This window comes from Erpetoichthys calabaricus, chromosome 1 (genome assembly GCF_900747795.2).
Source record: "Erpetoichthys calabaricus chromosome 1, fErpCal1.3, whole genome shotgun sequence".
Lineage (NCBI taxonomy): Eukaryota > Metazoa > Chordata > Cladistia > Polypteriformes > Polypteridae > Erpetoichthys > Erpetoichthys calabaricus.
The window spans coordinates 72,421,157-72,448,997 of NC_041394.2; the positions used below are offsets into that span (position 1 = coordinate 72,421,157).

A 27,841-nucleotide genomic window follows, 5' to 3' on the forward strand; every position below is an offset into this window, starting at 1 on the left:
ATGACAGTGAACCACACAGACAAGCAAAAGTAATCCTAAATATAGATCAACTGAGCTGCAGACAAATGCAATGGTTCACTGGCATGCAAGACAAAGTCCAGGATACAGAATGCAAAAACGTCCCAGAGACAGAAATGCACGGCGGCAATCAAAAAGATTGTTAAATAGTCAAAACTTTCCACCACATTAAAGTATTGCTTTTAAATCTTCAGACTGATGTTTATTTGAAAACCACTAATTAGCGAAGTTACATCAATGATGAGATCAATGTCAAGCTGGATTTGTTTTGTCTTGAAAACAAGTGTGTGTTGCCAAAATAGAAAAGTTAAGCTTGTTCTAGATGAGCCAACACAAGTAGTAACATGTAACTTCCAGAGAAATGGAAAGAAACAACTGTTTAGAAAACATAAGAAGTATCAACAGCTTCTTAACTTTAATCTGGTTTGTTTTTTCATTTTACTTTAGGACCATAAGTCCATGTGTTTCACTAGTGATGTTTAATTTTGTCCATATCTCCCATCCATTTGTCCATTTTCTTATTTTAGTGTTTCCTAATTTGCATTTTAGGGAGCTGGAGCCTACATGAAATATAGATGTTTATAAAAACTGAGAACAAATATAATGTGTTGCCCAGTGGTACAGTCCTGGGTTTGAATTCAGGCCCAGTCACCGTCTAAGATGGAGTTTTTACGTTCTCACTTTGTCCACATTTATTATTCCCCAGTTCTTCTGGTTTTCATCTAACATTCTAAATAAGTGCAAGTTAGGTTGACGGGCAGCTTTAACTTAGCCCACCATGAGTGGTCATGAGTGTGTCCATGAGTGTGCCATGTGATGAACTGGCACTCTGTCAAGGATTTGTTCTCACCTTGTGCCTAATGCTATTATGATAGGACTGGCTCCTCGTGTCACCAAACTGGACAAGCAGGCTGGAGGGACATTTGTGTGCTCACCGTTATTCAGACCTGAGAACACATTCATTAATTTTATCAGACCATTTGCATGATTGTGTGCAAGACTAAAATTACTGCTTAATAATATACATCAAATAAAATTAAAACAATGTTTCAGACAAATTTACCTCAACAAAATTACATAGTTCAAAATTGCAAAATATTTTAAATATACTGTACAATGCAATTGATTTAATATGTGGAAATAAATTAAAACATTTCAACCATATATTTTCTGCACAAAATACACATTAAAGATTTATGGGCACCTTTAGTAAAGCTAAACAAAAAAAAACAATAAACAACAAAACAAAAATTAGTTTTCAGTGAATAACTCATGAGTTGTACTTAAGAAAAAGAAAACTATATAAAAAGAAGCAAAACACTTAAGAAAATATGATCATCCATTACTATGTCATACAGCAAAATCACGAAATACAAATAACTAGTGATCTTCACTAATAAAATAATGTATTTTATACACTACCTAATATTATTAAGATAATTATGAAGAAATTCAAAAGTATCCAATTACCTTCCCTGACAGCTAGGGGTCTGTCTTTGTTTCCCACTCACAGTGAGTAAAATGATGGTGGAGGCGAGGTGGAGAACAGCAGTGTCTGGTTGCATCAAAGTGTCATGACATCATGGAGTATAAGAAATGACACATCAACATCAAAAGGCTATCTTATATATAAACGTCTACGCGTGGAAGTGTGTGTGTCTGTCCAGCCCAGAAGTGAGAGGTGGACTAGGGGTAACGACTCCACCTCTGAGGAAACAGAAAACTTGCTTAGCCGCTAATAACACAAGCGAGGCCAGCATGTCAGCAAAATGAAACTTCAGAAGAAGGACAGAGTCACTTAGCCTTTAACATTGGCAAAATGGTATCCCTTTTACTTTTCCTCTTGCCGCTAATGCACAAGCGATGTGAGCATGTCAGCAAAATGAATCCTCCTAGGAGAGAGATGCCCTGAGTAGTTCCTTTCAATTACCCGACATCTCTACATTTCAGGGTTCTTTTTTCTGACTATTTCAATAGTTTCTAGGACCCTGGGCTTTTTACAGTACGGGCTTACACAGCTAGTATAGAATATATATAGAATAAGAAAGAACATATTGATAACAACAGACATGTCAGAAGTGTGCCAAATACCACACAACATCCATAGGTCTCGAATCAGATGATGGACACATACAAAGAAAATAATCTCATTCAAACTATAAAATGTGGACATGTATCACTGAATTTTTGGAGTTGATTTCTTGCTACTGGCATTGGAGTCCTTAGTAAGATCAATGTCATCATCGACTCTAAGTATCAAAGTATCAAGACCACAACTTTGGTCACATAATGAAGTTACACTGTGGAAATGACCCTAAACACACTTTAGAATTAACAAAGATAATAGGCAGAAAGGAATAGCTATGTTTCACAATGGCCATCTCAGCATTTGGCCTCAAACCAACTGAAAATCTATGACCTGAGTTGGAAAAAGGCAGTCTGGTAATCTAGACTGGGGGGCTTGAAGGATATGGAAACAATCTGCTTACAGAACCCACTTCCTCTAAATGTGTTCTCCAACCCTCTTGAGTATTACAGAAAAAGGCTTTGTGCTCTTACCCATGTAGAAGGCACAAAACAGAATTCATTTGGATGTTGAACAAAATGATATTCATTAGTTAAAAACCTTTGTTTTTAAATAATTTTAATACAATAAAAGCTTGTATTGTTTTGCTGCTCTAAAATGAATGTTTTTCTCTTAGCTGACTTGTTATGCCACACTTTTCTTTCAACCTTTCAACAACATCTGAGTGTTCAGACTTTGCCACACAGACTGAGCTGCTATGCAGGCTATTCCTTTATGAGACAGTTTTACTGGGTAGGTACAGTAAGTAACCAGGCCTGGCAGCGCTGTATCAATTGGACACTACACACATCAGTTGTGGCCACTAGAAGGTGCTACTGAGCCAAACTCAAAAGTTGCCTGCAACACAAAAATTAGTAAACAGCAAATCTATTCCTTTACACAAGTGTTTTACTGGATTAGTTAAGTATACATATCTAAACGCTCTGCATCGTCAGGTACTGCATACGTTCTCTGTACTAGATTACTGCTGTTTGGTGTGCATTATTCATATTGCTTCTGGCATCATAACTCAATGTATGCATTCATGCAGAGTGTGTTCTGTAGAAGAGAATACATTATATGTGTGTGTACTGAAGTGAACATCAATGTGAAAAAATTCTTTTGCCTTAAATTGACTTGGCTGCTGCTGCCAATGAATGCAGCTCACAACAGTCAGTCAGTATTCAGTAGTAATCACACCACAACAAAGAATCCCATAAGAATTGAAACATTTCCATTTTCCAAAGTAACACCTCCACTTCTTCAGGCGCACATCCCGCTGTCCTGGGTAATTCTTTTTAATTAGCTCTACACTTTCTGACTTTAGTTAGTTAGTTAGTTAGCAGTTAGTAGTTTATTTATATAGCGCCCTTCACAGACAAAAGGTCACAGAGCACTGAACAGCAAACACAGTACAAATACAACAGTTAAAACAAAACATAAACAAAACCAATAAAAATAATAAATAAACAAACAATAACAATTCAGCACTGATTAAAAGCCTGTTTAAAAGAAATGTTTTCAGTTGTTTTTAAAAGAATCAAGACTCGGCTGCATGCAGACTATAAGGCAGGCTATTCCATAGTCTTGGTGCCACAGACTGAAAGGCACAATCCCCATAGGTCTTTAGCTGAGTGCGTGGGACAACTAGAAGGCCCTGTTGCCCAGATCTAACAGTCCACCAAGCTGTATAGCATTGGAGCAGACTGGTTAGCTACTCAGGAGCTTGTCCATGCAAAACTCTGAAAGTAAGTACCAAAACTTTAAAATGAATTCTATAAAACACAGGGAGCCAGTGCAGTGAGTGCAGAATGGGAGTGATATGATCACTCCGGCTAACGCGAGTTAAGAGCCTGGCAGCTGTATTTTGGACTAACTGAAGACGTGAGAGAGAGGACTTGCTCAAACCCATAAAGAGAGCATTACAGTAATCAAGTCGTGAGGAAACGAAAGAATGAATAAGCATCTCCAATTCTGACTTTGAAACAGCATTTCTTAGTTAAGAAAGTTTAGAAACAAAGCCCTTTATGGGCTTGGCTACTTTCCTGTAACAGTAGTGTGGCGATGGCTTACATCCTCAGCAGCATCGCACAGCACCCAATTTTAGCACTCTTTGTCTTACATGCTCGATTGATATCTGAGTCTCATGTGGTTGATATTACTGAGTGTGGCTGTAGAATGCTGCAAACACAGTTGATTCCTGCTATATACTATATGTGATCTTACCAGGGCAGGCTCCAACAGGTTTGGAATTTAACTATATCAGTGGATTTTTCATTAGTGAGATGTATTTTTATACACAGGAAATGTGTTGGTATTTTAAATATACAATACAAGGCTGGGGTCAGGGATGTCCTTCTCAGCACCTGAAGCCACCCTTCTAGATGTCATCTTATCCTCCCCTGCTTCTATTTAAAGATTGCCTGGGTACCACTGTCCATGAAATAAGCACACTGTAACATGTTCCCATGTTGCTGTATCTCTTCCTACACGATCTGTCACACCTCACAGCCCTTCACCTAACTCTTTAACCCTGAACTAATTAGATTTGAGGAATTCTTTACCACTCTGGCAGTATCAGCCTGTCTCATCTGGTCTTTAACTATGACAGCCTGACTGGTAGAACTTTAATATGTACTGACACTGTCTGAATTACATCTTACTGAATTAGTATTTATTTTACTTATTGGTTCTCACAGAGCAACACACCTTCACAAGGTGATTTACAAAGAAAATAATCCAAAAGATCAAGATGGCATGTAGTGCCTGATACATTCAAGGTAACAAAGTTTGAAGCATCTACAAAAGTAAAGGTGAAGTGATGGAAGAAGAAGGGTAACAGGTACAAAAGAACTGATCAGAAAATAGACAGTTAAAATGTAAGAGAGAGATAAAAGGTGTCTTTTACAGGAGATTTGAATATGAATGTCCCAAACCAACATCCAGATAAATCTGTGGAAATCAGGTGATCTCAGGTGTTTACTAGGCTAGAATGAGGCAAGTCCGTAAATACTTTAAAAACAGAAATCCCTGGTCATTTCAATTGACACCCAGCAGCCTGAGATCTTCAAGTCACTTTTAAAATAAGAACGTCTGTCAATTTTACAGCTTATGGACAGCTGAGTCGGGCAGGCCATCCATGGTAGTGAGGTGTCAGGACACCCATAAAGCTCTGGGTGACATGACTAATCAGTTTCAGGCCACTGTCCCATTTTATCATTGTGCTTTTTAGTCTAACAGTTTACTCCTTGTGTCTTTAAGTTAAACCTGATATTTATTCTCACAGACATCAGGCCAATGATGTACTTTTAGAGGGCAAATCTTTAAAATTTATAATGTCTGAATTCATCAGTGCAGGGATACACAGCACCATCTAGTGGATTCTTGAAGAAATGCAGAGTTTACTAAGTAACCTCAGCACCTTATGTTAAAAAAGAAGAACTTCAGTGGGTATAAGAAGCAAACCAGAAAAATCAAAGGGATACCATTGTTTTCAATTAAATGGTTACTCTGAAAATGGGTTTTGCCATTGTCAGGCTTATTTTCATATTTTTGATTTCAAAAAGCTAACTCATATAAGACTAAATGGTCAATGACAAAAGAATCTTAGGAAATGTTTACTGTAAGAACGTGAAATAAACGTACACAGAATTAAATTACATACATTACATACCTCCAATTCTCTCTCTTAAATAGACACATCATATTGTGTTTGTCTTCTCACCCATCCACATGTCCATGTCTTTTTCTTTTCTTTGTAATTTCAGAGCACAGTATAGCAAGTGTCAGCAATGTAGCTCTTTGTTGAAATTTTGAGAAGCCTGTGGCCATCATGTTTTCTTGAATGGGTAGAACTGTCTGCCGGGGCCATGTATACATATAGCCTGAGCACCTATGTCATGGCATGTCAATCAAACTGAGCATGCTCAAACGGTTTGAGAACACATACGACTGGTGAAACGGTCATGGAGTGTGAGTAGTCACTTGACTGTGGTTTCTAAAAATCACTAAATTTAGGCCCAATGTTAGGGAGGAGAGACGAGACAGTCTAAAAAATCCCAGGCATGCTTGACCCTAAGGAGGACAGCTCTTCAGAGAGACAACACTAGGGATTGGTGGGACCCTGCCACCTAGATGATGCCTTGAAGGTCTGAGTAGGTTGTGGACCATGGCTGGAGGGACTTCAAAGATCACAAGAGGATGATATGACTGGGGCATGAACCTTATCAAGAGCTGCCCTTGACTTCACTGGTGGTTGATGTTTGGCCTGAGGTGGGCTTAACCTTGCCAATGCATCAACATTGAAGTCAGCAGCTGAGCTGGGGAAAAAGCTAATGAGCAAATAGACATGAGGCCAAAGGTAAGAGGAAATGGAATATGGGTTATGTTGGAAGGTCCAGCGGTGTGACTAGGATGTCATCTTGAAGTTGGTATTTAGATATTTAGGGAGGGCAACTAAATACAAAAATAAGCTAAAACTTTATTTTGACTGATTTTACATTGGGTGGGCAAATGACCTGTTAGAGGAGATGGCAACACTGCCCATCTATAACCATGTCCTGGGGCCTCATGTATAAACGGTGCGTACGCACAGAAATGTTGCGTACGAACCTTTCCACGCTCAAATCGCGATGTATAAAACCTAAACTTGGCGTAAAGCCACGCACATTTCCACAGTACCTCATACCTTGGCGTACGCAATTTATCCGCCCGGTTTTGCAGACTGGCGGCACCCAGTGTCAAAGCAGTGCTACTGTTCCTGTGTGATCACCCTTTCATTCTTAAATCCACATTCCTGGCGCGGCTTTATAAATACACTGAAATTAACTGCATATTGTTTATTAGTGTAATGCATCTGATTGTAATTAACCTGTAGCAATATAATGGTCCAGGGAATAGCCATAGTATTCCAAATACCATAACTGCTTTAGCGTTGTAACTCTCACTGCATCTTCTTTCAGCTGATCCCGTTAAGGGTTGCCACAGCAGATCATCTTTTTCCACATTACTCTCACTGCACCACTCGGAGTATTTATATCACTGTATCTGAGTGGGAAATCACAGAAGCAGCTGATTGGAAAGAGAATTATCGGTACACAGCATGAAGCAGATGCTGCCTGAGCCACAGCAAACGCTTTAGTCCCTGTACGGACTTCGCGGTTTAGAAACAGTTTCATCCCAAGAACTCTAAACACACTAAATCAGTCCATCAAGTGCTCCTTGTAGAAATATTTGGACTTATAAGTACAATTACCTCACTGTAAACTTGCACTACAGTTATAATATTGCACAACCTGCGCCACTTTATAAAGCGCGTATTTACATGTGATGACGGTATTCATTTCTAAGACGAAATGCAGCAAAACATGTTGATTATATTATACAGATAAAACTGTAACTTCATTTAAATAATCTGTATTGTTTATAATTAAACATGTGAGGACACAGTGCCGCAGCGCTAGCTAGTTCAGTAATTGTTCCTGCCTTGCTCTGTATTCTTGCTGGTGCTGACGCGACACTGGAAAGATAGACGGATATAATAATTAAACACGTACTACTAAGATATTTCAATGTTCCTTAAAAGTTTTGAAGAATCGAAGTTCTAAGCTTACAGATGGCTTCACGTCTATTACATAGCTTATTGTGTGGCGATTGAGTTTTTGGAGAAAGAAAAGTAAGGACAGGAATTGGAGGTTAGTACGTTTGAAAGAGACAGTACTGCTGTGATAAATTATTTCATTGAAGGTCGCACATGGCGCAGCAAGCCTCTTGCGTGAGACATGAACAAGCACTGCGCCACCGTGTTCCCATGTTTAATAACATGCTTTCATTCCTATCATCATGAAAAAGATATCACGTATACATCTCAGAATTTTAATTATTCAGAGAGCTGTAATATCACGAATGTAATGGATTATGTGTCCTGTCGGAGAAAGAGAAAGCCCGTTTAAAAAGCAGGTAGTGATTCATACACATAGAGCACATAGAAGATCAAATACAGAACAAAGCATTTAACATGCCACTTTAGTTACAATGGGATTTGAGAAACTAGTAAATTAAACGATTTTAAGATGAAGTTTATGATGTTCTACTTTAATGGCAAAATAAACTACGTGATTAAAGTGGAAATTTCGAGATTAAAGTTGACATTTCGTGCTTTTTTCCCCACTGTGTGCCTATTTTTTTTTGTCTGTACCCTAATAAGCTTTCATATGACACTCAGACGGTGGGCTACGACTCGCTTTTTCACGGCGACTTTGATATGTGATTTCTTTTTTATTTCGAGCACTGTGCAACTTTGTGAAGTTGAGCCTTCGAGTTTCTCCGACACTCTGTCACTCGATCAACTTCCTTTTGTTGCTTATACCACTGTTTAAACCAACAAATAGTACGTTTTTCCTTTGCCTCCACTTGGTATTCGCTGAAATTCTTATATTTTCTCCCGTGCTTTTCCCATTGTCTTTTCACAGAAGGCTATTTATATTGATTTGCATATTCAAAGAGGCGTAATTCTGGGAGGAGTTGGGGCGGGACAGAAGGCGCGTGCACGTGCGTTACTTTTCACGCAAATCGGGATTTATGTAGTAGAAGAACGTGAAAGTATGCGTGCGCACAGATTCCTGCATCTGGATTTTTCTGTGCGTACGCACAATCCCGCTTTTGTGCTTACGCCATGTTATAGTGTGAGTTCTACGCACGGCGTTATACATGAGGCCCCTGGGGAGGTGAGAAACTGAAAGAAGGGTCTATTTAAACTACGTATTTAGGCAGGCCTAGTGGAACTGGCTAAATAAATGACAGTTTAGCTAATAATATATTGCAGAACACGTAGGTTCAGTTGCAGTGTGCTGTGAGCTTGGACTGATACCTTGTTGATCTGGTCTTAATATGTTTTTTAATTTCCTCTGTGACTTAGTGTTTGTAAATGTTTTACTGTGTTATATCTGTGATACTTGCTTGATATGGATATGGGCAAGTAAATTTTTAAATCAGAAAGGAGGGTTTCTTGGAGCCCTATTAAGCATGGCCATTCCTTTCATTACTAGTTTAATAGGTTTGAGAGTATAAATATGGAATACACGCGCAAGATGTCCCTGGTACATCAAGAACAAACGGCTCAATTGTAACAGAAAGCCAAGGCTTCCAGTGACCTTTTAAGCACTACAGAAAGTGAACTGGATAACCAAATGAAATTCATACTTGAATGCAGTGACTTGAGTGCCGATGCAAAAGTAAAACTTTATACGACCATCTTGCAAATATACCTTACCTTTGTGAAAAATGCGGATAAAGAAATCGGCACAACAGTGACACGGAATTCGCTTTTCTTCTCCGATTACAGTCAGAAAAATTTATGGATAAAAACTTTTTTAAATCTAAAGACGTAAGTAAAAACAGACAGCCTGATCGAGACAAAAACTAATTGATTGGAATGTCCGTTTTAGTAACAGAAAAAACTAATATTGCTTGCTTTAGTAATATGAACATTGTATTTGTACATTAATCATCATACACATAGATAGATAGATAGATAGATAGATAGATAGATAGATAGATAGATAGATAGATAGATAGATAGATAGATAGATAGATAGATAGATAGATAGATAGATAGATAGAAAACATTTTTCTAATAAGATATTGAAGATGCACCGTTTTGTCTTCAGTGATATTCGGAGTCATCTTTCAGTATTAACGGCAAGTTATGTAATGAACCAGTCTGAACGCTCATTTATATATACCAAAAAGAGTGGTGTTTTTTAAAGCAGACTTTATAATAAGGAGAGTGATTTCTTTTAGCAAATGTGTGCCCTTTGACCCGTTTTAAGACCGCTTTACATTTACAACATGAAGATATGAACTTATGTTAAAGGCCTGTATGTATGAACCTGTTTCTTGTGTCAGCTGCCCAATTACACATATCAGCAAAAGAAAAGCTAATCTTTCATAGAGTATTTCACATAATGTTTGATTAGGGCACACAGCTGTGTGCTGTGAGAGTCGCCCCTTCTGGCCTCCCTCTTTTGGAATAGAAGATGAATCTCCACCTGTTTTGGAAGGAACTGAAAGAATGATCAAAGTTTTCATGGAGTGGCGAGGATTGATTAAAATGGCTTTTTCTACTACCAGAATGGCCGAGTGGTTAAGGCGTTGGACTTAAGATCCAATGGGTAAATGCCAGCGTGGGTTCAATCCCCACTTCTGGTAGCTTGTTATTCAAACGTACCCGTTCACTCTGTGTGTCTGGGTACAGCTCTCACCTTTAGAAAGTTAAGCGAAATGCTTCCGCAATGTGGATCCTTAGCTCAGCTGAAAATACATACATAAATGTACTTGATTATTTAAAATGTGGTGTATTTGATAGAAAAGGGTTTGTTTTAGACAAATGGCTAGATTTTTATACATATCAAACGTGATTTAAAAGGGAATTGCTGTATACTATTTACCTCCGTGTGATTTTTAAAAGGCTTATATCGAAATAGTTATCTCGTGCTTTACATGCAATACCTAAAATCCTTTACCTTCAAAAGTTAAAAACCACAAAACGAGTGTCTGCTTTCTCACAGCAGGGAGGTAGGCACGCTCAGGGCCTGCCAGATTCAAGCTACAGGAACATGCCTGCTCTCTCTCTCTCTTTCTACACACTGTGCCATGAGCGCTCAGAGCCTGTCAGCTTACCTTTCTGTGAGATGGTGAAGGCTGTTTCGCTGGAACTGCGGCTTACAGAGAGCAATTAAAAGCGGTTTAGATTGAAAAGGCTTTCCTTTTTTACAAATTATATGCCTGCCTCAGCTGGTTGAACAACAACAACAACATTTATTTATATAGCACATTTTCTTACAAATAATGTAGCTCAACATGCTTTACATGATGAAGAAAAGAGAAATAAAAGACAAAGTAAGAATTAAAATAAGACAACACTAATTAACATAGAATAAGAGTAAGGTCCAATGGTAAGGGAGGACAGAAAAAAACAAAAAAAAACTCCAGATGGCTGGAGAGAAAAAATAAAATCTGCAGTGGTTCCAGACCATGAGACCGCCCAGCCCCATCTTGCCATGCATTGGGTCACACCATGTGTCAGATGTCAAATATGAGAAGTTGGCAGAATTATGGTTTCAGGCCCAGCACCTTAACCACTTATTATCAGTCCCTTCATTTAAGTTCATAATTCACATCAGACTTCATGTGCTATATTTATAATCCAAAGCTAAGTGAACATCACAGTGCACCAACATGCTTTCTATTATTTTATAGATATTTATAGCAGTTTAATAGATGGGCTCCTTACTGCCACCAATGATGTGAACACAGTGCTCATATCCTCCATAATTGTCAGGTTGATTTTCATTCCAATGCTGGAAGCCAAATTTTGATCCATCTGTCCACATAAAGGTACCATCCTAAAATGAAAAACAAATAACTTTTGACTTGAAGGTTGATGAAAGTGACATCTTTTTTGATTTTTCTTTGTGGATTGCATCATTGCACGTGCCATATTTTGCTGTCAGGGATGAGTCTGGATCCGGCTGATGGTCCTGTCTTCCATGTGCCACTTGCTTCTACAACTGTCCATCCTATTCTACAACTGTCCATCTTATTGGTCTGCCTGGCCTTGCCAGTTATGCAGCTATTATGTAATGGGAGGAGTTGCACATATACCACAAATGCAGTTTTCCCATAAGGTGTTTCCTTAACACTGTGTAAAATCCTTACTGTTTTAGTGTAATTTTTCTGCATTTGTTTGTCTTTGTGGAATATGCACTTTCTTCTTGTGCCTGGTACTCTGATTTAATCAACTCTGCTTGTGCTAAAGTAAAATGAGACACTAAAGTGGCTTGGTATAAGCATAGTGGTGTACACGAGTATGCCCTGTCCAGTTTCTCCCACATGTCAAATGCTGACAGCTCAGGCTAGTTTAGAAATGGATGGATGGATTTTTGGATTTTTATTTTTTGACTAGTCATTTGAGGTACTTTTGGAGGAATGTTTTCATTCAGAAGTAATCCAAAAAGAATCAACCTCAGTTTTCATTGTTGTGTTTAGCACTCAAGTGCTAAGATGCTCAGACAAGACTTTCACGGTGTGCATTGAATGTGTTGCTTGACCCCCAAAAGCTTAGTTAGTTGAAACAGCTATGTTAAAAATTATGAAGTGAAATAGGAATTAAATGAGGCAATAATATATTGGGCAATTCAACCAAAACATCACAACAAACAGAAGAACTACAAAACGTTAGATATATGCTAAACATTGCAAGAAAAAACTTCTTTACCCTTTGGAAGTACCTGGATTTCTCCATTAATTACTCATACTAATGCGGATAAATCTTCAACTAAGTTACAATAGTAGGCAAACATAATCTATTTAAACTTTTAATACACAAACATTTGGATTCCCCCTGTCTATACTGGACACATCATTTAAACATTCACAGTCCAGGCTGGAAAAAGTATATAAATATCTAGGCTAGTGAGGTCAATAAAAGATGGAATAACCATCACTAAAGGAATTAGTCACTGCTTATTACGACAAAAAATTGAGAAAAAAGAAAAGAAAGTCCTAAGCAGAACCAGCAGCTTTATACATGTCATTAGAAATAATCACAACTATGATACTCCAAAAAACTGAAGGGAAAAACAAATGTTTTAATGTTCAAAATGAAAAGACAATAGTATAAAACAACAAATATCAGAGGTCCTTGGAGAATTGTAGAGATGCATAAAACTAGAAAAGGGTAGAAAAGCATTTGTAATGACCAAGGTGTTCATCAGTTAACAGTTAAACAAACTGTCTGCAATCTGAGGAAGTTAATTAGAAGTGAGTGTCCTACAAAGATCACAATCAGAGTGCAGTGTATGGTGCTGAGGGAGATGAGAAAGAACCCTAATGTAACAACAAAGGACCTGCAGAAATATCTTGAAGTTGTCAAAGTCTACGACCATGTGTGCACTATAATGAAACACACTGAACAAGACTTGCGTTCATGGGAGAACACTACAGAGGAAGCCATTGCTTTCCAGCAGAAATGTTGCTGTTTGTTAGAGGTGGTTGATATTAGCAAAATTATAAATCATAGTATTTACAAAATTTTGGATGGTAACAGTATATATCTTGTTATAGACCATAAAATCTAAAAATGTCTAAAATGAAGTCCTTCTGACTGAATTTTTATCAGAATGATTAATGAAGTACTTTTATAAAATTTGAGATCAGGTCAGGTCAGGTCAGGATAGGGAGCATGCACTGGTACAGCATGTTGCTGCACCCATCACACTACACAACAGCTCAGGATCCTGGTTGGCAACCCCCCCAGGCAGACACACGGTCCAGTCCCACCCTCCGGAAATGACCATCTATCTACTGCAGCCAGGTATTACATGGGTGTCTCCTTAGCCTGGTTCAGCCACTCGGGTCTCAACAATGAGGATCCTCTGAGCTGGATCACCCCTGGGGAATCGCGTCACATGGCCATAGTGCCATAACTGTCGCTCCCTCACAATGCAGGTAATGTGTCTCATTTGGGACTCCATGAGCAACCACTCATTTGGCACAAAATCAAATCAACGGTACCCAAGGATTCTCCGAAGAGACACAGTACTGAAGACGTTCAGTCTTTGTTTCATGTCACTGGATAGCATTCATGTCTTGCAACAATATAGCAAGACAGGAAGCACCAGGACTCTAAAGATTTGGACCTTCATCCTTTTGCACAGATATTGGGAGCGCAAAACCCCCCTTTCCAGTGACCTCATGACCACCTATGCTCTCACAATCCATCTACTGACTTCATAGGAAGAGTCACCAGAGACATGAATGTCACTGCTGAGGTAAGTAAACCTCTCAACAAGGTCAACGCTCTCTCCGCCAGAGAGACACACTGCTGATGGCTGTGCCTAAGAGGTCAGTGAACGTTTTTTTTCTTTATTTTGAAATTCCATGCTACACAGAGGGAGGCTTCTGCAGCCTTTTCCTGCTCAGAACATGGTTGAACCACAATATCTCGTCTGCTTTCATAGCTCATTAGTAGGCTTTGCACTTTACACTTACAAATATCTGAGCCTGCTGGAAAATTTGTGTCAAAGTTTGTGTGCTTTGTATTAAAATGCCTTCTCAAGTTGTATTCTTTTGTGAAAGCAGCAGACTTGTTACAGATCAGACCCATGGGTTTTGTTAAAAGAGGTACAAACAGATATTTCTTACACCAATTATTATTAAGCTATTTATTTTCATCGTCAATTCTTCACTTTTTTTAAGTTTGATTAAGACATGTTTGCAGATATTTGCTAGTTGAAAAAGAGGAGAAGTGCAATCTCGCCACTTAGCGAAGCTTCTAAGTGCGCACTTCCGAGAACTCTAAATGTAACATGACAGCAAGGGGAGAGCCAAGAAAACAAGTTTATCTGTGATTATACTGTAAATGCATTTTAACGGGCCAGGTAATTTTTTTTACAAGCTGATTGTTGCCCACTGGCCGCCAGTTGAAGGGCCCTGCATGTAGACTGAGGACTTCCAGCAATCTGAAGAAAAACTTAAGGGGTATGTAGCCACTGCCAGCCTGACCGTGAGAGCACCCATGGTGGTGGAGTGAAGAGTCTCTGTAGTAGAGAAGTTAGAGGCGGAGCAGAGTGGTGTAAGATGAGAAAGAATTGGGTGAGAGAAGACTAATGGAGTGGATCCAGGAATGAGAGTGGTAGACAAAGAACAAGAAGGAAAAGATCAGGGGACTTTCAAAACATGTGAAGAAAAGTACCTTGGCCATTTGTGAGAACAGAAGTGTCAGCAGGGGTCAGGTGCCAGATCTATAACACAACACTTTTGTAAGATATAATAAACGCACACATTTAAACGAAATATAATAGTGATTAGGGTTTTTGGAGGAGAGTCAGATATTTTTTAAAAGGATATCCCAAGTTAATCCCAAGCACCCTTTAAGGTCCTGCCCAAGCAATCATGTGACTGCGACACAAGTTGGGTGGGACGAGGGGCAAAGGGTAAGAGAATGTGCCTTATGCTTAACATATGCACAAGAGATGTAGATACCAGGGTTCTCTTCCATTGCTTGGTTTGGTGCTTTTCTGTTTTTCTTTCTTCCTGGAAATATTTATTCTGCCATGGTCAAATATAGATTGGCAAGGTGGTAACATGATTTAGTAATTAAAATCAAACCAGTCATGTATAATCCATCCATCCATTTTCCAACCCGTTGAATCTGAACACAGGGTCACGGGGGTCTGCTGGAGCCAATCCCAGCCAACACAGGGCACAAGGCAGGAACCAATCCCGGGCAGGGTGCCAACCCACCGCAGGACACACACAAACACACCCACACACCAAGCACACACTAGGGCCAATTTAGAATTACCAATCCACCTAACCTGCATGTCTTTGGACTGTGGGAGGACACCGGAGCACCCGGAGGAAACCCACGCAGACACGGCGAGAACAGGAAAACTCCACGCAGGGAGGACCTGGGAAGCGAACCCGGGTCTCCTAACTGCGAGGCAGCAGCGCTACCACTGCGCCACCGTGCCGCCCGTCATGTATAATACTATGTATATTATTTCAGAAGAGAAATATTTTTTTCTTCTGCACAGCTAGAGAGTGGCATTGCAGGCTTTATTTTTTAACACACCAAAGTGCTGAAATAGCACATTTTGATCTCTGAAAGAGTGCCTTGTAAATCTTGTTCATGGACCTGCCTGTGTGCTGATTTGTATGGACACTAGTTTTTATTTCTGAGCCATACGTTTTGTGCCCTACAAAGCTTTTATATCAGCTCACTTCTCAACTGAGGTTTCAGTGGACTTTACTTATTCTTTCTACTTTGCATTACCTTCCATTCTTTGTTGGCACCATATTCATGGCTGCAATTGATGTTTCCATCCATACAGCATGTCAGCAGTAGTGTCCAGTAAGAATATTATGTAATCCTGTCATATTCAGAAGAGGCCAGACAGCTCACACAGCACAGTGATACAGACACTAGCACTGGACCTTCGAGTGATTCCCAGCCAGTGGCGTTTCTGTGTGGAACTCCTCTTGTTTCCAGTGGTGTCCTTACCAGACACCACTTTCCTCACCCTGTCCTTGCACTTCTGTGAGTGTGTGTGGGTATGTGTGTGCCCTGCAGTGAACTGGAATCATGCCCTGTGCTCATTCCAGCTAACCAGGACACAACAGGTTTAAGCAATGGAAGGAAACTGTTTGAAGAAAAAATGCAGTTAATGTACCAGAAAAAATGAGTTAAATGAAAATGTGTTAGAGAATTATTTGCTTACCTTGACTGTGTTATATCCTCCGAGCCATGTTGCTGCTAATGTGTTGCCATTGCTCTTTTTAATTAGCGAAATGATAAAATTGTTGACTTCAGCACTGGGAACTGAGGCAAGATGGCCTTCATAGTGTTTGCAGTTTTCCTAAAATCGTATTAGCAAATTATTTACTTTGACAATGAAGCAAAATTATAAAACTTATTTAAAAATTTGTCAGATTACTGAAACAACTAGTACAAAGTGTTTTACAAGGCAAATAGGATAATTATTAAAAAAAAAACAAATGATGAAGCTATCCTTCACATGTGCATTTATTGAATCATGCAAAAACAAATCAGAAAACACAAAAACAAATTGAATACACAAAAGCAAGTCAGAATGTGCAAAGACAAATTGGAAATGCAACAACAAATTGAATGTGCAAAAACAAATGAGGAAACACAAAAACAAATTGGAAACACAAAACAAATCAGAAAGATCAGAGTAGCTGAATACGCAAAAGCAAATGAGAAAACAAAAGCTAATGAGAAAAGGCAACAACAAATTGAAAATGCAAAAACAAATCAGGGCCACAGTAAAATTCAGATGAACAAAGATATATTTAAGCGGGATCAAATAAAAATCCCAGATGAACGGTAAGAAGGTCAGTTTTCAGCAGAACAGAGAAATATAACAAGGCCAGCAAATTCTTAGAGCAGAGATCCATTGAGATCCAAGTGTAACATGAGCACAAATCAGCCATGACTTTAGACGGAGAATCTCCGCTGTCACAAATTTGTAAAAAAGAGAAGCATCATGAACATTACCTTGAACAATGGAAACAATGGAGTGTTAGATTATGGTGCTTTATATGTGAGGCTGACAACATCAAAATCTAGCAGTAGCAGATAGCTGTGCACACTATCATTTATAAATTCAACTTATTTTACAAAATATTTAAAAGAACTTCTGTACCTAAGATGAGCAATTATCTAAATAAAAGGATAAGTGTCTGTCTGGTTGCTGTATCTCTGTCATTTCAACAGATGGTGCATCTCAAGCATTAACACTGCTTTTATGAGACCCTTTTCAAATGTCATATAATTGCATTTGTCATTCCAACACAACAAACATTTGATGTAATGCCTTTCAATGCTACAAATGTTAGTGATGTGCTATCTAGTGGAATGATAAATGTAATGCATTTTATTACTACATGCATTGCAAAGTACATTCCATATAAACACAAATAGACAGTGCACTGCAAACGTTAACACCAAGGTAACACTGCATTAATTACTTAGAATTCAACCTGTCTTAGTCCCATCCTAGTTTGAAAGTAATGTGTCATGGCAGCTCATGGATGGTAGAAATGGGGGTATAACTCCAGCTGAGATGTGTAAGCAGATTTCAGAGAGCTATCAAAAATCTTTGAATATCATAATTTAATATACTATCAAAGAGTCAATTTATCCAGTGTTTCCATGACTTTATTGGGCATTTCTTTCAATGACACCAGCCATTAAGGCTTTAGTTTAGCTTACAAAGACATGGTGGGAACGACAACATTATAAGAAACCTTGTATTTAAAGCCGAGTGATTGATTAACCAATTTTGTTCATATCAGAGGATCATTCTGGTAGCCACACAAGTAAGCTCTAAGTAACAATCAAAATGCTTCAATTCATCTGTCCATTTGTTCACTTTCTGACCTTCTTCTTCACTAGAGAAAACAAGGCAGGATAGAATGCCAGTCATTGCTGTCATGGACTGCTCTGATGTGTCCATGGCAGTTCTCTTTTTATTTTTTAGCCTTCACTATGTCTGGTTTTGTTTAGAACCTGTCTCCAGCTCTGTTCATTGTATTCATTTGCAATTCAAGGCTTCTTTTAGTAGTTATGTATAAGCCTTTGAGCTCTACTGTTACGCTCAGGCCCCTTACCACCATTTCTTCCAAGTGGATTTAATTTATTTTAATTACTTGGCTATTTTGTAGTAGGCAAGGATCTGGAAATAAAAACAGAAGTGTTGTGGACAGGCAACCCAGGTACACAAGCTACCATGTTTCAACCTAGCTTTAAGATTTTTGATGGTAAAGTTTGGCTTTGTTTTCGGGCAGTAAATTTCTTGTCTAGCTTTTTAGATTTAACCTCTGTATTCACTTGACATAAATACAGAGTTGCATACTTAATGCATACAAAAAAAGAAATGTGTAATATTTAATTTTCTGATTAAAAATTGTAAACACATAGCAAGGTGACACAGTGCCTGCCTCAGTAATGCAGAGACAATGACTGTGGTTTCCAGCTTGACTACAATCTATGCGAAGTGCAAATATTTGTGTTGGATGTAACTTGATTTTTCAAATTTCTCTCACATCACAACTTAATGAATGTGAAGTTAATTGCCAGTTCTATGCATGACTGAGACTCATCCAGGGCTCCCTGCTGTCCAGAACTTGATGCTGGTATAGCCTCTGCCTCTTCACAATCCTGATATGTAAAATATGAGCTCATAAAATGAATGAACAGTTTACACTCTACACAACAAGGAAAGTTTGTTATATTTCTTAAAATTACATAATGGTAAATGATACTAATATGAACACTGTGCAGGTAGATCAAGATTAGGAACCTGAAAATCTTGTTCCTGTCACTAAATGTGCAAATGTGGACTTGGATCAAACTGTTCCAGGGTTTAGTAGTAGGGTTTAATTATTAAATAATTGAAGATGCTAGTTTAGTGAGCATAAAATCTTTAAGAGTAGTTGAAAAAACAAAGCAAAACAGAATTAGACTTAAAAAAAATGTTTACTAACCTCTGCTTCACTCCAAGTTGTCTCCTTTCCGAAATATTGATAACAATGACCCAGAAAATCAACAAAGTTCTCTGGGCAAATTTCATCACAATTACGCTTCTTAATGGGTATTCCACTACTAGATTCTAAAGTATAAATAAAATATACATATTTTAGAATAATGTTTGCATTTCTCACTTACTAAGTACAGTTACACACTTCTAAATATTAGATTTACTAGAATTACATGGACAAGAAAGACTTCCTCAGGGAGTTCTCTCTTTGAAAGCCGTGACGAAGCCAGGCCCCCCCATTTAGATGCCAGGTCCCCCAAATGCTTCTGTTTCATTTATGTTAACCATTATTTATCAATCATTTTAGCCCCCTCAATCACCTCAAAGGACTCCCCCGACTCCCATGGAATGGTTTATGGCTTACCCACTCAATTCTTCCCAGGCCCACCCACTTTGCAATATCGAGCTTTGCCGTTGTTTGAAAGGCTTAAACTACATGCATGAATGAATCTTTTACAAACTGCTGATGGCCGTCATGGTGTATTTCTCTTCCAGAGTAGCTATTTGCCTTGAGAAATCCCATCAGTTACTTGTAGCAGTGGCATCTGAGTGCTAGGGTTAGTGGTCAAAGCTTTCTTCATTCTGGCCAGGTGTGGGCCTTTTACTTTACCTTCTGTGACTTATGCAGACAGCCTTTGGTTTTGATGATTTTCACAATCGATTGCTCTGGTAAGGGTTGTGGTGGCAATGCATAGATTTGGAGAGACAAGGCCATTCAATGCTTAGCATCAGATGTAAGACATAGAAATTCTCCTGTACATCCTGGGACTGCCCAAGTCTTCTCCCAGTGGGCTGTGCCTTAGAGGTGTCACTCATTAACGCTGAAACCACATTAAATGGCTTGAGTGAGCGAGGGACTTATACATCCTAGTGATCCTTTGAGTGGATCTTAAAAGACTGATCTAAAGAGAACTACCAGACAAAAAGCAATCCAACATTTGCCCCTCCATGCTGGCTATAATTCTAGAAAAGCAAATCTCCACACAAACAAGGAATAACAGTGACCCGTTATGCCCACCAAAGACCCATGTAGCCCAGCTGAGCTCAGCTTGAAATAGAAAAGTGAAAACACCATTTGGGCTCAGCACTCACAAAGCCAAGGCTGGCATTTCAGACAGTGTAAAATACAGCTGGAGATGCAGCATTTTTAAATTAGTCTTACATTCTACATTAATAGTTTTAGCAAGAATGACTTTTAGAAAATACTGAATAATATGTTCATAATAAATTCACAACTGTTTTTAGTTTCCATCCTGGCATTGTAGCATCAGGCACAGGTAAGAATAACACTAGACACACATTCACTCATACTGGCCAAAAAATACAAAAACAAAACCTTCTTGGGGTCAAAACATACAACTAGGAGGAAAAATGAGATAAAAATGTTGAGAATATCTAAGTGGAACAGTTCAGTAGGGGACCAGATGATCCACGAGTGCCAAAAGTGATATCTCTTGGAGCATCCTTAAGACAGTTAGACCGTGTTGCTTCTAGGAGCATTCAGAAGACAATGAGACTGTGGAGCTTGAGGGCATGCCTTCAGATGTTCTGAGATGACAGAAGGAAAGCAACCCAGCACATTAACCAAGCATCTTAATTCAGTTAGATGTTGCAGAGGTTGGAGTGCAAGGCAGTAAACAAACACCAACAGGCTACATCTGTGCCCCCTCCAATTTGGAATGGCTAGTTGACCCAACATGTACATCACTGGGAAGACTAACAAGGCAAAGAAATATATAAACCTGGGAAAAACATGCAAATGTGACTCTGAAGATGTGTGGCAGCAGTAGTAAGAACTTCACCACTGTGCCACCCATATCAGCAACTAAAGGAAACTGCAATAGGAACACTTTTTATTTTTACTCATATTTATAAATGTTAAGGTTCAAGTAACATTGCACTGAATGGTTTCCAGGCAGACATACTTGAAAATGTCCAAGTTTTATTATTATTACTGAGGCAGTAATGGTGATGAGTGAGTTGATTTCAACTTTTCATTCTACCTTTTGCTGTTGTAAAGAGAAGCACGAAACAAGAAATGTGAGATTCAATCCATCTATGCATCGTTTCTCTGAACCCACTAAATCTAATGAAAACACAGAGCTTTGTTTCTTGAGGCCACTTCTTCATGGACACTCAGCCATGTGTGTCTGCAGAAATCTGGCTTCATACCTGTACAATATTAGAACTTGTATCACTTTATTTAAAAATCTGTACTGTCTATAAATATTGGCTTATGTCATGAAGCATTAGATCCTGAACATAATTTACCGTGAAAGGCCATCATAATCAGCAGCAGGGTGGTGACTGGAATCTTCATTTTTGAGCTTTAAGTACCTACTGAAAAAAAAATTGAAAATTTTAAAAATCATTCCAATGATAACATACCGTGGATTCAGAAAGTATTCAGGGTAAGACATAATGGGTATTGCCCATTCTGCTAGGATTTTGTGGAACACCAGGCCTCTTAAGAAAGCAGATTTAACCTTGGATGCAGGCATCCAGCTATGCTAAACCCCAGCTTGCATTCCAAACTAAGCAAATTAACTCCAGGTTGTACCAGAATCTGACTGGGCTTGATCTGATAACAAAGGTGCAAATCAGAGGCATTGACATTTCTCCAGACTCACCTCTGCAGACATTTTGAGTCAGAAGGCATGATATGGGCTTGAGTAAGAACAAAGACCTATAATTCAAGGGGTGACAATTAATATGGACAGAACAAACCCACCTATTAAAAGACACTGATTTTGTAACTGGATGTGACATGGCAAATGTATCCATTTAAAATTAAATCTACAACGCAGTACTGTGTGTTGAAAGTAAGTGAATGTTTTCTGAATTCTATCTAGTTATCTATCTATTTAGTCATCCTGGTGTGTGATCAGGCCATAGTGTGTATGAATGTATATGTTTATCTATCTGTTTATTTATTTAAAGAGTTTCTTCCAAAAACTAAATTTCCCCCTGGGGCCAAATAAAGTATCTATCTATCTATCTATCTATCTATCTATCTATCTATCTATCTATCTATCTATCTATCTATCTATCTATCTATCTATCTATCTATCTATCTATCTATCTAACCCAGGCCTCAGCTGTTGTAAGACATTATCTATACTCATTAGGGCAATTTTTTGTCTGAGGTTTACACATGTGAAGAAGTCAATAACTTTCCAATGGTAACCACATATGAGGTGCTGAGTGATCTGGAAATTGTAGTGAGAGAAGTGCTGTTTTGATGAAAAAGGATGAAATCAAACAAATCACCAGGAACAGATAACACTGATCCTCAGCTGTTTACGGAGGTTATTGAATATATAAATAAAACTTTGACGTGTACTTAAAAAATCACTGCACTCTGGGGAATTTCCTACAGATTTGGACATAGAAAATGTTACCCCAGTATATAAAGGTCATAGTTAGTAAACCTGAACGCATCAGAGATTAGATAATGGAAGCATTTATTATGAAAGAGTACAAGGAACTTGTACATGTATTAGCAACTAGTTAGATTGGGTTTAACTAGGGACATCAGGTTTCATTAAGCACCAAATGCATATAACCAGAGGGATGAGTATGATATTATTTATATTGACTAGGGGGCTTTACCCTCTGCTAGCTTCGCTCGCCAACCCCCGTGTTTGGTTTTCCAGATACACACTTTTAAAAGTTTTTTTTCTTTGAATTTTTGCTATTTCATTAGTTTCACTTTTATTTCAGAACTTCTTTAAAAACAATATTTGGAATCTTTAGAGTCCCAACGTGCTGAATCTTTTAAATGAGGTCCGTGAGACATGTGTTTAATGACTTTGTACCATAATTCAGGATAGGTTATTCTGTTTGGAATTTCAGCACAGACAAAACAATCTACAACATCAGCAGTTAATAATTTTTTTTGCAAAGTAACCAATAAATGCATGTGAGGTAAACCCCGTTTTTGAAATTCTCTGACTTAAACTTCAAAGCCTTACAATATGTACATACTTCAGACATATCACCTGTGTCCATATATTCAATCTCTATTCGCCTTTTCGTTATTTCTCCAAGTAATAATTTCTCTTTGTTTGCGCTAATGCAATGTTTACTTTTTTTTTTGACACTTCATTTTTTTCTGCGTCCATATTCTGCATCTTGCTCTGCATGTGTTTCGCGCTTACGTTTTTTTTTTGAGTCTTTTGAAATCCACTGTTTTCATTATCTATAACCTGCTCTGCATGTGTTTGGCCCCCTTTGTTTTTTAACCTCTTTATGACATTTTACTTTGTTTTATACTCTTTGTCTTTTATTTCTGACCTCGCTTTGTCCTGCTATTTTTTCAATTACACCTGGTCCGTGATGATTATTTTCCCTTTTTTCGAGTAATAATTTCCTTTTGTTTGTGCTAATGCGATCTTTACTATCTTTTTTTGATACTGTAGCGACCTCCGCGTCCGGCTTGAAAAGAGAAGAAGTAAAAAAAAAAAAAAAAACAGACAGACGTAGTAAAGTCTCACAAAAGTTATACTTGAACAATCAAGAAAAAGAATGCTGACTTCATAACCCCAAACACAACTTTCTAGCACCCTCTCCAACCCCCACTCCCCCCTTACCACATCAATCAACACCCCGCTGTCAGTCTTCCGTGCTGTACTCCGCCCTCCCTCAATCAAACCTAACAGTCACTCAAAAAAAAAAAAAAAGGGTTCAGCCTGCCTGGGACACTACAATACTTTCGAATTTTATTGCTTTCATATTCTTTACCTTTCTCTGCATGTGTATCGCGCCATCGTTTTTTTTTTACCCTTTCAAAGTCCACTGCCTTCATAATCTCTAACCTGCTCTGTATGCAGGGCCGGATTTATATGAAAAGAGGCCCTAGGCTATTCCACTTATGAGGCCCCTTCACCTTCCATTTTTAAGTTTGTAAATTACATGAGAGATAATAAAATACATCATTACTGTGATTAACCAATACATTTTTATGTTTGTTTATTAGTCATATGCGTAGAATTTCTCCTTATTTTCGGTTCAGTGTTTTAGTGTTCACTGTTTTTAGAATAGTGTAATTTTAATTTTGCTAACAATTTGAATGTAGGCCCCTCTTGATCTTGAGGCCCTAGGCTGAAGCCTAGTTAGCCTATAGGAAAATCCGGCCCTGTCTGTATGTGTATAGCGCCAACGTTTTTGAACATCTTTATGAAGTTCTACTTTGTCTTTTACTCTTTGTCTTTTAATTCTGAGCCCGATTGGACGTGCTTTTTTTTCAATTCCACTTGTTCCGGGCTGATTATTACTTTCCTTATTTTCTGAATTTGCACCTCGATTATTCTTTTTCTTTTTTGCACTTTTTCTCTCCAACGCTTTTAAGTCTCTTTTCTCCGCACTGCACTTTCTTCTTCGCTTTATATGTGCTGAGAGCCCTGGATCTGTGTGTGCTCAAAGCCTTTGACACGACTGAGTGTTTTGCTGCCCGTGGTCTTATTTGATATTGGTTGTAAGTAGGGTGTGTCTTGCAAGAATCTCATGTTCTACGTCCCCGCGAGACGGTCCTGGGTCAAAATCTTGGTACAAAGTCTCATGTTTAAGGTCCCCATGAGACGCTCCGTGGCCAATCTTTTTCGTCTCGCGGGTCTTTTAAGTGTCTTCCGTGATCTTCACGTGAAGATCACATCTCGTCTCCCTAGTCTTTCTCTCCCAGGATTTTTTTTTTATAATAGAGAGATATTCAGAAGCCTTTTGATTAAGTACCACATGAAAGTCTGGCAGTCAAACAAAAGGAAGTGAGAATTCCAAATGCAGTGTGTATGTGGGTGCAAAACTAGCTTAAGCACTGGCAACAAAGAGCTATGGTGTGGCGAAATTTTTCAGAATTGAGTCATGTTAAAAGTATTGTTTCTCAGAGATCAGAACTGGAGCCGTAGGTCTTTTTTAATACATGCAAATGATCCTAACAAGTATCCACCTTAATAAAAGGGTGTCTGCGTGTCTATCTCCGTCATTCTAACAGATAACAAAACTAACACTTCTTTACAAATCCCATGTAAAATGGCATATACAGTAATAGATGCATGCATTGCATGGTGCACTGCAAACAGTAACACTGAAGTCTATATTAGATTTCAACCCATCTTAGACGGGAAGCACTTGTAGTATAAATAATAAGCTAGTTAAGTTTGCAGATGATACATAACTAGTTTGAAAGGCAGGGAAAGGAAGATGGATTATAATTATCATTGTGCCTGGAGTGGAGAAAAATATATGAATAGATTAATCTTCTTCCTAGTGTTTGCCCTGAATTGACAAAGGATCCACTTTTTGGCACGTCACTTTCCACTTGTTACAATCTTGAAGTGGCAGCATTGACTTTGTGCATGTCATCCTTCAGCTGATGAAAATATCATTTTTTGGTGCCTCACTGTGGGCTGAGGTGCAGGGCTGTCTTTGTTATTAACTGGTCGTTGCTTGAGTCAAGTGGCCATTATTTAGATCCAGGCCTGGAGGGATACCAAGGTAATCAATGTTCTCTTTCCCAGGCTAAGGGGTGAAAGTTATAGAAGTATTGGTCACTTTAGAGCCCTTAGGGTTCAATCTGCAGTTCTAGAATACTGATCCTAGCAACTGATGTTGAGACTTTAACAGAATTGCTTATCTGTTGCAGGCCAATGTCTCATAGAGCTGGGTTTAACATCCCTAATCCTACCTAGCCCTTCAATGAAACCATTAAGGCAGGGTCTCCAAATACAGTCCTGGCTACTGTGGCTGCAGGTTTTCATTCTAACCATTTTCACAATTAGGGTCTAGCTTTTGCTGCTAATTAACTGATTCTGCCTTATTTTTAATTGACTTGCTATTTAGACTCAGCCTCCTTAATTGTTTCCTTTTTTCCAAAATTAGCAGCCAAACACATAATGAGACACAAAACAAGCCAACACATGACCAGCAACCTGTGCCCACCATACAATATCTGAAAATAAATAGGCGAGGATCTCAGTAATGTTGATCTGCTCAGGTCCACAAAACATTTTAATAGTGGTCTTTGAAAAATGTAAATCAACAGTTTTGGAAATGTCTGCTGTGGCAGAATGAGACCACCAACCACCTGAATTAATATACAGGTTTAATTACAAAATAATGATTTTAATTATCAACAGGAATTTGCTTCTAATTAAGCAACTGGTTGAAGTTTGAGGATACAACCTAGCTGGTCATCTGATGGCTCGCTTCACATTTCATTTTTATTTGGCTGCATTTATGGAAAAAAATGAAGCAGTTCAGTCAAGTCAATTAAAATAAAGGGAAAACAAGTTAATTAGCAGCACTAATAAAGAAAAGGGTTAGAATGAAGACCCCTGCTCTAAGCTGAAACCCACCCCATCAAAACTTCTGAGACCATAAAAATTTAACAATCTAAACCAAATTAATACTAAAATTGTTTAAAATGTTGTTAAGGCACAAATACAAAATACAAAGTTAAAAGGATTAAATGCAAAATATAAGTAATAGAGAAATAATATTCTTACAGCAGTTTAGCAGCATTGACACTGATTCAGACCTTTTTCTCTGTCTTCAAGATCACCTTGCTTTTATTACAAATCTCATTCTATTTATATAGTACTCATTTTTAATACCCAGACCCTCCCATTTAATGATTAAAATTTTGTACCACACTGCACTTCCCTTCTGAGTGGGTGTAGTACTTCCCGTTTTTTCTTTAAATTGATCAATTTCCTCTTATTTCCTTAAAATATAATTAAAATATAATTTTCTTTACATAAGCAATGTTTCCTTATTTATATTTTCTCTATGTGTCATATTTCATATTATTAATTCATTCATTTTTCCACAACTCTCAGACAGGGTGGCTGAGGCAACAGTTTTAGCAGTAAGGCCCATACATCCCTTTTCCCATCCCCACTTGCCAACTCATACTCTGGAATCGCAAGGCATTCCCAGTCCATCTGGATCTTCCAGGAGATATTTGTATCAGCTGCATGAACCATCTCAGTTGGCACCTCTCGATGCACAGTGGTAGTGACTTTACTTCAATCCTCTTCTGGATGCCTGCACTTCTCACCAAGTCCCTAACAGAGAGCTCAGCCACACTGGGGAGAAAATTCATTTTAACCGCTTCTACCCCTGATCCCGTTCTTTTGGCTATTACCCAAAGTTCATAACCATATATGAGGGTAGACATATAGTTTGACTAGTAACCTGAGAGCTTTGCCTTCTGGCTCAGTGCCTTCTTCACCACTACAGATTGTAATAGTGACTGCTGCCCCGATCCGTCTGTTGATCTCACCATCTCTTTATTCCTCAATCATGAACAAGTTCCCAAGTTATATAAACTCCCTGACTTGAGGCACTAATGCCCCCCACCCCACCCCCACTAGGAGAGGAAAATCCATCCTTTTCCTACTGAGCACCACATCCTCAGATTTGGAGGTGACAATCCTCATCTCTGCTGCTTCACATTCGGTCGCAAACCTTCCTAATGCATGCTGGAATTCACAGCCTGATGAAGCCATCAATACCCCATTGTCTTCCAAAAGCAGAGACACAATTCTAAGTCCAATGAACTGGACACCATCCCCTTTCAGCTACACCTTGATATCCTGTCCCAGCCCTGACAGAATCCCACACTCACTGGGAA

General features: G+C 38.5%; 1 protein-coding gene and 1 non-coding gene across 2 annotated transcripts; one reads left to right on the forward strand and one right to left on the reverse strand.

Moving 5' to 3' along the window:
• The first annotated feature begins 10,208 nt into the window (after nt 1-10,208).
• Nucleotides 10,209-10,291, forward strand: trnal-uaa (transfer RNA leucine (anticodon UAA)). The gene has a single exon. It is a non-coding gene; the product is annotated as a tRNA-Leu (tRNA).
• Nucleotides 10,292-11,355: 1,064 nt separating this feature from the next.
• LOC127526539 (alpha-N-acetylgalactosamine-specific lectin-like) lies at nt 11,356-26,762 on the reverse strand. Its single transcript, XM_051922236.1, has 5 exons — nt 26,712-26,762; nt 21,481-21,549; nt 19,157-19,281; nt 16,366-16,503; nt 11,356-11,487 (listed from the first exon to the last, which is right to left on the reverse strand). Exons 2-5 carry the CDS (start codon nt 21,527-21,529, stop codon nt 11,356-11,358), a joined length of 444 nt encoding a protein of 147 aa, XP_051778196.1. The 5' UTR covers nt 21,530-21,549; nt 26,712-26,762.
• Between the last annotated feature and the right edge of the window lie 1,079 nt (nt 26,763-27,841).